Here is a 12550-nt window from a genome sequence, read left to right on the forward strand (position 1 = left end):
TGTGGAGGGAGCTGAAGGTTCGAGTTGCCAAACGTCAGCCTCGAAACCTTAATGACTTGGAGAAGATCTGCAAAGAGGAGTGGGACAAAATCCCTCCTGAGATGTGGGCAAACCTGGTGGCCAACTACAAGAAACGTCTGGCCTCTGTGATTGCCAACAATGGTTTTGCCACCAAGTACTAAGTCATGTTTTGCAGAGGGGTCAAATAATTATTTCCCTCATTAAAATGGAAATCATTTTATAACATTTTTGACATGCATTTTTCTGGATTCTTTTGTTGTTATTCTGTCTCTCACTGTTCATATAAACCTACCATTAAAATTATAGACTGATCATTTCTTTGTCAGTGGGCAAACGTACAAAATCAGCAGGGGATCAAATATTTTTTTCCCCCACTGTATGCATAGTCACTTTAATAACTCTACCTACACGTACATATTACCTCAATTACCTCAACTAACCGGTGCCCCCGCACATTGACTCTGTACCGGTACCCCCTGTATAGAGTCTCGCTACTGTTATTTTACTGCTGCTCTTTAATTACTTGTTCCTTTTATTTCTTATTCTTATTCATATTTTCTAAACTGCATTGTTGGTTAGGGATTTGTAAGTAAGAATTTCACTAAGGTCTACACCTGTTGTATTCGGTGCATGTTACTAATAAAATTTGATTTGATTTGAGACAGATCCACAGTCCTCCCCACAATTCAATTTAACAAAAGAGGAATAAAATGCACAATAATTAAGCTATATACATGGACTACCAGTACCATATCACTGTGCAGAGTACTAGGTATTTGAGGTAAACATTTACATAAAGGCACGACCGGCTGTAACACAGCCTGGGGTTGCCCTAGAGCACTGCACCACTCGGCAAAAATAAAATAAATGCAGGCCTTCCTCCGTAACCGCCTGATATAGAGGTCCTGGATGGCAGGGAGGTTGACCCCAGTGATGTACTGGGCTGTCCGCAACAACCTCTGTAGCGCTTTTAGGTCGTGGTGTTGTATTTGCCATACCAAGCGGTGATGCAGCCAGTCAAGATGTTCTCGATGGTTCAGCTGTAGAACATTTTGAGTATCCAATTACCAATGCCAAATCTTTCCAGCCTCCAGAGGTCGAAGAAGCACTGTTGTGCCTTCTTCATGACTCTGAGGGTGTGTGTGGACCATGTTAAGTCCTTAGTGATGTGGACACCAAGGAACTTCAAGCTCTCAACCTGCTCCACTACAGCTCCGTCAATGTGGATGTGCTCTTCTCTTTTTTTCCTGCAGTCCACAATCAGCTCCTTGGCTGTTGTCCTGGCACCACACTGCCAAGTCTCTGAACTCCTCCCTGTAGGCTGTCTCATCACCATCTGTGATCAGGCCTACCACCATTGAGTCATCAGCAAATTTGTTGATGGTGTCGGAGTCGTGCATGGCTACGCAATTGTGGGTGAACAGGAAGTACAGGAGGGGACTAAGCACAAACACCTTAGGAGCCCCCGTGTTGAGGGTCAGCGTGGCAGAGGGGTTGTTGCCTAACGTTACCACCTGGGGATGTCCCATCAAGAAGTCCAGATCCAGTTGCAGAGGGAGGTGTTCAGTCCCAGGATTGTGTCAAAGCACAGACATGGGGAAGGGTACCAAAACATTTCTGCAGCATTGAAGGTCCCCAAGAACACAGTGGCCTCCATCATTCTTAAATGGAAGATGTTTTGAACCACTACGACTCTTCTTAGAACTGGCCTCCCGGCCAAACAGAGCAATCAGGGGAGAAGGGCCTTGGTCCAGAGTTTCTCTGTGGAGATGCGAGAACCTTCCAGAAGGACAATCATCTCTGCAGCACTCCACCAATCAGGTGTTTATGGTAGAGTGGCCAGACGGAAGCCACTCCTCAGTAAAAGGCACATGACAGCCCGATTTCCGTTTGCCAAAAGGCACCTTAAGGTCTCTCAAGATTCTCTGGTCTGATGAAACCAAGATTGATCTCTTTGGCCTGAAGGCCAAGCATCACGTCTGGAGGAAACCTGGCACCATGCCTACGGTGAAGCATCGTGGCGGCAGCATCGTGCTGTGGGAATGTTTTTCAGCAGCAGGGACTGGGAGACTAGTCAGGATCGAGGGAAAGATGAACGGAGAAAAGTACAGAGAGATCCATTGATTAAAACCTTCTCCAGAGTGCTCAGGACCTCAGACTTGGGCGAAGGTTCACTTTCCAACAGGACAACGACACTAAGGACATAGCCAAGACAACGCAGGAGTGGCTTTGGGACAAGTCTATGAATATCCTTGAGAGGCCCAGCCAGAGCCCGGACTTGAACCCGATTGAACATCTCTAGAGAGACCTGAAAATAGCTGTGCAGCGACGCTCCCCATCCAACCTTACAGAGCTTGAGAGGATCTGTAGAGAAGAATGGGAGAAACTCCCCAAATACAGGTGTGCCGAGCTTGTATCATCATACCCAAGAAGACTCGAGACTGTAATCAATGTCAAAGGTGCTTCAACAAAGTACCGAGTAAAGGGTCTGAATACTAATATAAATCTGATATTTCATTATTTTATTTTTTTAAAGAAATTTGCTAAAGTAATTAAAAACTTGTTTTTGCTTTGTCATTATGGGCAATTGTGTGTAGATTGATGAGGGGTGAAAAAGAATGTAATCCATTTTAGAATAAGGTTGTAACCTAACAAAATGTGGAAAAATTCCAGGGGTCAGACCACATGGACACCTGATCCAGCACTTATGGCAACTAAACTTGAAGCAGCAAGAATGATGACAGCGGACACTTGCAATTTCTATTGAGCTATGTTTTGCATAAAGAATAAAGTATAACTTTTAGAAGTACTATTTGCAGACAGAGAGAAATGAAGGGGTGAATCAATATTTATTGAAATAGAATAGGCGCAATGCTCGCTCACCATGGTTGCCTATGCTTGTTGCGTCTTTTCCTTTTCAATGATTGTCATTTTTTGATTGCACCATCACTCAATGGTTGCACCTCCCTCCACTTCTTTCCATTATCAATATTTATTTACAGACACTGACTGTAGGTAACTATAGTCTAATCATATTTAATTTCCTTAGAACGATAACTGCCACGTGATTATACGCCAATGCATTGACAACCTACTCTATTTATTGAGACCACACATATACTACTCGCACCTGATCTCAGACGCCCAACTATAGGAGAGGAGAGGTAAGCTACATCACTCGAAGCAGCAAATTCTGATAGTTTGTGAAAAATACACAAAGGTAGGCCTAAACTAACGCAAACAAAAAAAGTTGGCCGTTTCCAAATAATCTGCGAGACAAAACAAAGTTATCTGTCTGACCGCCCGCTCCCAACCGCAGCATGAAAAATGCCTACCGCGCCGCAATGATCTCTGTCGGACTCTGGACCCGCAGCTCCCAAATGCATCCCTCTTGCTCGAGCCTTTGAAATAAGGCAATTTGTGCGGGGAGGAGATTCCCAATGGGTGCAGTAATAGTGTCATATATGATTCAATATATCGCCTGATGATATAGATTATTCAATATATTAATTTAACATCATGAAAAGTAGACTAATATATCATGTATTGACTGCTGGGTAAGCATTAATAGACAAAATGGACAGAATCAACCCCTCATATCAGTCCTCTGATCTCGTAAATACCTGCCCTCACTTTGACATGTTTGATCTGTATCTAACAAAAAAAATGAAGCAATTGGGCAAGGGAAAGGTGAACAGGACGAAAGTGTTTGACACCCTTATTTTTAAAATTCATTTCAGAGTCAAGTAGCCTACTTAGAGAATAGGAAAATATCAAAATAAGGTGGAGGTAACACATTTATTATAGCCTACTACATTATTTTAGACAGTTAATATCCTAATTATTATTATTACAGGAGTGATAGATAGGGATCTCAGACCATCAAACGGTTGACAATTCTTCATTTTACGACATTTCCCCCTATAGCCTAAACTAGTCTAGTTCTAAAGAGAGCAGCTTACCATATGTTCCGGTCGGCCAGGATGTAGCTCTCATCCATGTCGACTGATGCGGTTTGTTCAAAGAATATTTCTTATTTATTAAAAATACGTTTCAAAGAGCCTCTGTGTGTTGGGAGGAGGGATTGGTGTGGGTTTTGGTGTGCAATGAAAGAAGTAGAAGCTTTACAATGTGCGGGTGGGCCGGTATAGGGTTATAAATACCAGGATACACCTGCTCTGCTCAGAGAAAGTGGGTTCGCCTTCTGTATTAGAGATTTTGCTATTTACAACGGCTGGATATTATGTGTAATTTTATTTGGTCAACAATGTGGACACCTACGATCGCTTTGCTTTTCATGTGTTCTCATTGTTTTGTGCGCAGCCTCGACTCCAATTCAATCCGATCCTCTAAAGAAGCGGTGGATCTATTGGAACAGGTGAGAGCACCTGCAGTGGAGTGACCAGTGACGCTTAGGCTACGTTTTGCATCTGTGTGGATTCAAGTTATTCAAGTGTCATTCAAGTGTCTCTTTTTCAGATTGAATTAGGCCAATGCTTTTCTTCGTAATACAGGTGGACCCGCACAGTGGAACGGTGGGTGTACAGAATAATGTGAACACACGTCGCAGGGCAGATACATCTTCTACTCGCCATCACATCAGGCCATCTTGTCCTGATCAAGAATGCAATCCGTCAACGGTGAGTGCTGTAGTGTGTGTGTGAGAGAGAGATAAGAACGAAGGGATCTGAGACAGTTATCACTGGGTAGTCAAATTAATTCTTAAATAATAGAATATGTTTCTGAACACTTCTACATAAATATGGATACTACCATGATTACGGGTAGTCCTGAATGAATCGTGAGTAATGATAAGTGAGCAAGTTACAGAGGCATAAATATCATACCACCCCAAAAAAGGATAACTCACAAACTTGATGTAATAGTTGAAAGCTAGTAATATGGGACCAAATACTATCTTTTGAATACTGCAATACACAAAGGTGAATTTGTCCCTATACTTTTGGTACCCTAAAATGAATATGTACAAAAACAATTTGGAATTTCTAAATGGTTCACCAGATATGGATGAAAATACCCTCAAATGAAAGCTGACAGTCTGCACTTTAACATCATAACCATTGTATCATTTCAAAAGGGCTGGAGCACAGAGCCACAACAACAAAACATTTCAATAGCTAGTTTTCCTTCCAAGCTTTTTATGCGAGTAAAGAACATGTCAAATATAACATGTGATGACATGCCTGATGGAAAAATAACATTTACGCTAGACAATGAGTCCTTTTTGTGTCAGTGAAATAAATTATGCCAGAAATGTTTGTGGAAATGATTTTATAAGCAAATATTGATATAATAAACATCATGTCGAAGTAAACTTGGAGTCACATGATGACATGTGGTCCTCCCACTACGACTCGTCGGGGAAGTATGCAGTTTATTAGGCTACAGATGAAAAGTTATGATGAAATTCACAGGGTGGTGAAAGTGCAAGGTGATGAGCTTGATGCTCTATTCCAATAAATAACAAGGGTGTTATTCTGGTGCCATTTTTTCTTCTATATATTTTTTTACAAGCTATATTTAATTAGGCAAGTCAGTTAAGAACAAATTCTTATTTACAATGACGGCCTAATAACAGTGGGTTAACTGCCTTGTTCAGGGGCAAAACAACAGATTTGACCTTGTCAGCTCAAGGATACAGTCAGGTAACCTTTCGGTTACTGGCACAACGCTCTAACCACTAGGCTACCTGCTGCCCCATGATGATCATTGATGCTTGGCTGCCATTCGACAAATAAAACGAATCAGCTCTTTTGTCCATAATAATCTCATCATGTAGTCTATACGTGTATCTGCGCGCTGTTGGCTAGAGCGCACGTGCCAATACCAGAGTTGGCACACTCGCTATATGACATCATTTTTTTGTGAGGAAACCATCAGTAGAGTTGAAGATGCAATGGAAACCCCTTTAACTTGTATTTTTAATTCGGTACATGGGATTTTAACCGCAAAAGGTATTTATATGTGCACTACGTCATCACGCACAGCATTTTAGCAGGATCAAGTCAATTTGATGGGAGAACATCTCTGGAAGGAAAATTAGCATATTGTTTTTATGCAGATTTTAGAATATTCACATGAAAATCTGTCACCAATTGGATGGAAACCTAGCTACTGTCCTAATACTTTTGGAGCTCACTGTTTATCGTGTGACCTTGTGCCAAATTACCTCTTAATTAATAACAGAAAGCGGCAATCTGCAGTTGAAAGAGAAATGTAACTACTCTCAAATTCATAGACAAAGCTATATGCAAATACTGACATCCATGAGATGAAAATTCTCTCTCTCTCTCTCTCTCTCTCTCTCTAGCTCTCTCTCTCTCTATATATATATATATTTATATTTATTTATTTACTTACCTCTTTTGCTCCCCAATTCCGTGGAAACCAATTGGTAGTTACAGTCTTGTCCCATCACTGCAACTCCCGTACGGACTCGGGAGAGGCGAAGATCAAGAGCCATGCATCCTCCAAAACACGACCCCGCCAAGCCGCAATGCTTCTTGACACACTGCCCACTTAACACCGAAGCCAGCCCACCAATGTGTCAGAGGAAACGCCGAAGTCAGCGTTTATGCGCCCAGCCACCACAAGGAGTCGCTAGAGCGCGATGGGACAAGGACATCCCAGCCGGCCAAACCCTCCCCTATCTCGGACGACGCTGGGTCAATTGTGCGCCGCCTCATGGGTCTCCTGGTTGCGGCTGGTTGCAACACAGCCTGGGATTGAACCTGGATCTGTAGGGACACCTCTAGCACTGCTATGCAGTGCCTTAGACCGCTGCGCCAAATTTATAGTTTTAACCATGTTGAGGCTTCACAGTGTTTGTTTACAATTACATTGTTTACAAACAATAGAATAAATGAAACAAGCTTACAGGTTGGGTTCTGATGGGGTATGACAGTTGAACTAAATTCAGGACGCATTTATGTTATATTCTTCTAGCACAGGAGGTTGGTGGCACCTTAATTGGGGAAGACGGGTTTGTGGTAATGGCTTGAGTGGAATTAGTGGAATGTATCTAACACATGGTTTCTATGTGTTTGATGCCATTCCCTTAGCGCCGTTCCAGGTATTATTATGAGCCGTCCTCCCCTCAGCAGCCTCCACTGTCTTCAAGAATAAATGATTATTTCATGAATTCAAAAGACCAAAATGTACCAATCACAGATTGCCCTTTTAAACTGAAATGCTAACATTACATACTTTAATTTTGCTGCTGACTGTCATGTGTAAGTGGTAATGTAGTTCCTATATCTACACAGAGAAATACCTGCAATGGATCTCAGAAAAATAACCAGAGTAAAGAAAAACTTGCTCATGATGATGACGACAACATAAGGAAAGGTAAGAAAGCTTGGAAAAGGATAGCCTGGTCCCAAACTGTGTGTGCTGCCTCCAACTCTTGCAGCTCTGCATATCTGAGTGTGGTATTAACTGTCCTGTTCCCTCTCCAGTTGCAGAGATGGCCACATGCGTGCGCTCTGGAGACTGTGAGGCAGGACTGTGCTGCGTTCGCTATTTAAAAGGGAAAAGATGTCAACGCATCCCAAAGGAGGGAGAGACCTGCTTCCTGCGAGGAGGACGCTCTAAACTGCGGAGAAATCTTGACCGCTGCGACTGTGCACTCGGGCTAACCTGTCGTGCCCAGGCTGAAAGCCCCAAAAACCAAGGAGTTTGTCTACCCAAACCGAGAGAGAACACGAGGAGTGCTAGACACTCAGGCAAGAGGCGTAATGCCGAGAGAAGATGTGGATGACTTAAGCCTTTCTTTCACTCAAAACTTTTGACTCAATAAACTACTTTTGTGCCATTCTTTGTTTAAAATGTTATAGGCTAAATGCAAGTTAGGCTTTTGTAAATGTATATTTAATTCCATACAAGCTCCGGTGGTCTACTCTTTGTTTTTATTTGAGCCCCTCACCTAATCTTATTCATCTTTAAAAGACAAATCTGCACATTTCATAACTTCCTTGAGTTTAATGGAATCTGGTACCATCTCTCAAATGGTCCAGACCTCATCATCACAATGTCCACTTGTGCCATCTATTGGATGAAGATTATAAGCAACAAATTGACAATATTTGAAAAGGGTTTTGGGTTTTGTAGCCTGGAATCCACACTGACCGTTTCAATATTGTTTCATGTCATTGATTCAGTCTAGACCTGCTCCAAGAGGGACACTTGGGCCTAAATTGAAAATAGCCAGTCCAGTCAGTGACCGATCAGAATCTAAAAGTGGGGTTAGCACAAAACCCCATGTGGCAAAATGCTGCACTTTAATGGCCAGGCAGCACATAATGGGCCCTGTCAGATATTGATGTAGTTGGTGCTGTATTTTACCTAATATACATGAGTTCTAACTAGAAATAAATCTTTGTTAGTTTACAATTATACAACTTATGTTCTCGCATATAAAAACCACGAAGACTGCCGGAAAGGCCCGAACGCAAGATCGTAATTTCTATGACTCACACGGTGAAGAACATAACATTTTATAGCCTGTAGCCTACTGTTCATGGAGAGCTGGTGTGCATGAGTGGCACTTCACTTTTTAGTATGGAAAACAGCTGTGACATTATTGATCCTAAGATCAAAATGTTATTTGTGTAATGAAAATGAATAGTGAAATAAAAAATAAACTGCAATTTCCTCAAATGATTGTGATTGTGCTTTCAATATAACCTTCAATGGTACAGCTATAAGATAGCTTTGGAAAATCATATTTATTTTTATCAAATTGGATGATATTTGGATGAAACCAGTTGAAAGTAGGTTGACTCAAGTATAAAATAATTACAGTAGTTAGCACATTGATAAAGTTTGATCATAAAGTTGCAGGTCCTCTCTCCCCTAGCTGAGGAACGCTCAACTCTGTTCCCTTATTTCAAGGTGGAGTTGAGTTTTGATAACTGGTCGTGGGATTTGCAAGTAACAGCATTGAGCCACCATCAGTTGATTCTTCTAAAAATGTAAATTCTCAAAACGCTGGGTGCTGAAATTCATACTACATAAGGTGAGATTAAATTGGGTCCGTGCTCTCCGGAATCCTTGTGTCGTCCCTACCCTAAACCCTTCGCCTTACCCTAATCTTAACACTAACCATAACCCTAACCATAACCAATGAAAATGTCAACTTCAATGGGGTAGGGGCGTCCCAACGATCCCGGATAGCACGGAGCCAATTGAATCTCAGTTTACGTAGTACGAGCAACGAGGAAAAAGTCAGGTCTTGTATTTGCTAAAAGTTTTTATTAAAAGTATGAATTTCAGCACCCTGCGGAAGGACCGTAGTTGTACAAGACAAACATAGGTACCGGTAAGCGTTTTCAACACTGATGGCTCAATGTTGCTAGCAAATCCCGCGACACGTTATCAAAACTCAACTCCGCCTCAATGTAAGAGAACAAAGTTTAGCGTTAATCAGCTATCGCCCAGTGTGATGCCGTGTTCACATGCTAGCCCGAACTAGGAAACTCTGAAATTTCTGACTTGTTAACTGGTTGTAGTTACACACATGGCATGTTCAACCAGTTAGCAAATCTGAAATGTCTGAGTTTCTTTGTTCCGACTAACACGTGAACACGGCATCAAACACTGGGATTCAGGAAGCAGGCAATACCAAGGATTTACTTCTGGCTTTATGCAACGTCACATGAAGCCGAAAATGTTATGCACCAATGGTTGTGTCTTATCATCTTAACTAATTGAAATATGTACCGCCTTAAAACCGTCATCATGTACACCTATGCCTTTGTTTATAAAACGCAACTAGCTTCTAGAGAGAAGCAGGTTGAGGTTTCCATGGTTAGAGTAGTGCAGCAGTTGTCATAAGCTGTGAAGTGAAGAAAGTAGAGGAAGATGGGTCAAGGGGGAGGGATGCTGAGAGGAGTGGTGTGCGTAGAAGATCTGTACCAGTACAGAGGGATAGGGCAACAAGTGAAATATGTTTCAGTGAGATTGGATTTGTAGCATTTATACCAATGGGGCGGTCTGCATATTTGTAAACATTTGTAAACAACAGCTGGTGTACGAAATCTAAGAAAGTCTCTAGATTTTGCTCGCCTGAAGTAGAATATCTTATGATAAGAGACTTTAATGCAGGGAAACTTACATCAGTTTTACTTAATCTATATAAACATGTTATAATACAGAATTGTACAGCACAGACAGTAATGGCACTTAAGTCATCTAGCAAAAGAGGTTAGCTTTAGATGGCTATTTCATTTATTTCTATACAGATAATGTTTTTGCACCAATAATGTTTTTTTTCCTAAACAGGTTAAATGCAAAAGTTAAATGTAAAGCCAACTCCAAGATGGCATAGCAGTCAGACATCCTTTGTACTCGTCTTGTCATGTCCCGTGTATATATATTTACATATTTTCTTCGCATATCTTTTTATATATTTTTTTCTTCTAAAAACTCAAGGCTCTGATCAGGCCCTACACCCAAACAAGGGCACTGCGTTCATCCACCTCTGGCCTGCTCGCCTCCCTACCTCTGAGGAAGCACAGTTCCCGCTCAGCCCAGTCAAAACTGTTCGCTGCTCTGGCACCCCAATGGTGGAACAAGCTCCCTCACGACGCCAGGACAGCGGAGTCAATCACCACCTTCCGGAGACACCTGAAACCCCACCTCTTTAAGGAATACCTGGGATAGGATAAAGTAATCCTTCTACCCCCCCCCCCCTTAAAAGATTTAGATGCACTATTGTAAAGTGGTTGTTCCACTGGATATCATAAGGTGAATGCACCAATTTGTAAGTCGCTCTGGATACGAGCGTCTGCTAAATGACTTAAATGTAAATGTAAATGTAACTTCAAAACACTCTCCTGCAACCCACCTCACCAATGAAAAAAAAAGTATTATTCACCTCAAATCTGAAATCCACAATAGAAGCTAGCCAGAAGTTAGCCAGTTCACTGGCTAACGTTAGTATTCAGCTAACCACGGTTGGCGGTCATCAGCTATCCTTTAGCTCGAAAAGCTATCAACACTTTTGTACAACGCGACTCAGACCAGAGCATACCGGACCTATTTTCTCTCCATATCCCCGGATTTCTACCACAAGCTCTGGAAATTTACACCTGGATCTTGCAGCTAGCTAGCTGCTATCCGAGTGTTTATTGGCTAACGTCGGTCCCGGAGCAAACATCAATTATTCCGGAGCTAGCCAGCTGAAGAGTTCCATCAGCCACTCCTGGGCTACAATCACCTATCTGGACCCGTTTTACTGCCGATGCGGAGCCCCACCGGGCCTTCACGACTGGACTACCGAAGTTATCTGCCCGAGGGAGTTATCCAATTGGCCCCTCCGTCGCGACGTAACCTGAACGACCATCTGCGGCCCGCTAATTGTTAGCTGTCTTATCGGCTGCTATCTGAATAGGTCTATCGGACAATTTTCTTGGGCCACTATAACTATAACTATTTTGCCAATTGAATTGGTCCCCTCTACCACACGGAACCCCACTAATCTACCGACGGAAACGCACGTGGTGGCAAAAAACAGTCCATCTTCTGCTAGCTTGCTACCCATGGCCCGGCTAGCTGTCTGAATCGCCGTGACCCCAACCAACCTCACTACTCACTGGACCCTTATGATCACTCGGCTAAGCATGCCTCTCCTTAATGTCAATATGCCTTGTCCATTGCTGTTCTGGTTAGTGTTTATTGGCTTATTTCACTGTAGAGCCTCTAGCCCTACTCATTATACCTTATCCAACCTTTCAGTTCCACCATCCACACATGCGATGACATCACCTGGTTTCAATGATGTTTCTAAAGACAATATCTCTCTCATCATCACTCAATGTCTAGGTTTACCTCCACTGTATTCACATCCTACCATACCTTTGTCTACACATGCGATGACATCACCTGGTTTCAATGATGTTTCTAGAGACAATATCTCTCTCATCATCACTCAATGTCTAGGTTTACCTCCACTGTATTCACATCCTACCATACCTTTGTCTGTACATTATACCTTGAAGCTATTTTATCGCCCACAGAAACCTGCTCCTTTTACTCTCTGTTCCGGATGTCCTAGGCGACCAATTCTCATAGCTTTTAGCCGTACCCTTATCCTACTCCTCCTCTGTTCCTCTGGCGATGTAGAGGTGAATCCAGGCCCTGCAGTGCCAAGCTCCACTCCTATTCCCCAGGTGCTCTCTTTTGATGACTTCTGTAACCGTAATAGCCTTGGTTTCATGCATGTTAACATTAGAAGCCTCCTCCCTAAGTTTGTTTTATTCACTGCTTTAGCACACTCTGCCAACCCGGATGTCCTAGCCATGTCTGAATCGTGGCTTAGAAAGACCACCAAAAGCTCTGAAATCTCCATCCCTAACTACAACATTTTCAGTCAAGATAGAACGGCCAAAGGGGGCGGTGTTGCAATCTACTGCAGAGATAGCCTGCAGAGTTCTGTCCTACTATCCAGGTCTGTACCCAAACAATTTGAACTTCTACTTTTAAAAATCCACCTCTCTAAAAACAAGTC

General features: G+C 42.4%; 1 protein-coding gene across 2 annotated transcripts; it reads left to right on the forward strand.

Moving 5' to 3' along the window:
- The first annotated feature begins 4005 nt into the window (after positions 1-4005).
- Positions 4006-8700, forward strand: LOC115167659 (dickkopf-related protein 4-like). Of its 2 annotated transcripts, XM_029722277.1 has the most exons (5): positions 4006-4034; positions 4345-4399; positions 4536-4661; positions 7308-7389; positions 7500-8700. In XM_029722277.1, the coding sequence occupies exons 1-5, from the start codon at positions 4030-4032 to the stop codon at positions 7799-7801; spliced, it is 570 nt and encodes a 189-aa protein (XP_029578137.1). In that variant the 5' UTR covers positions 4006-4029; the 3' UTR covers positions 7802-8700. The 2 variants fall into 2 exon arrangements, with proteins under 2 accessions (XP_029578137.1, XP_029578136.1); XM_029722276.1 differs by lacking the exon at positions 4006-4034 and having other exon boundaries at positions 4229-4399.
- The last annotated feature ends 3850 nt before the right edge of the window (positions 8701-12550 follow it).

This window comes from Salmo trutta, chromosome 29, assembly GCF_901001165.1.
Source record: "Salmo trutta chromosome 29, fSalTru1.1, whole genome shotgun sequence".
Taxonomy (NCBI): Eukaryota; Metazoa; Chordata; class Actinopteri; order Salmoniformes; family Salmonidae; genus Salmo; species Salmo trutta.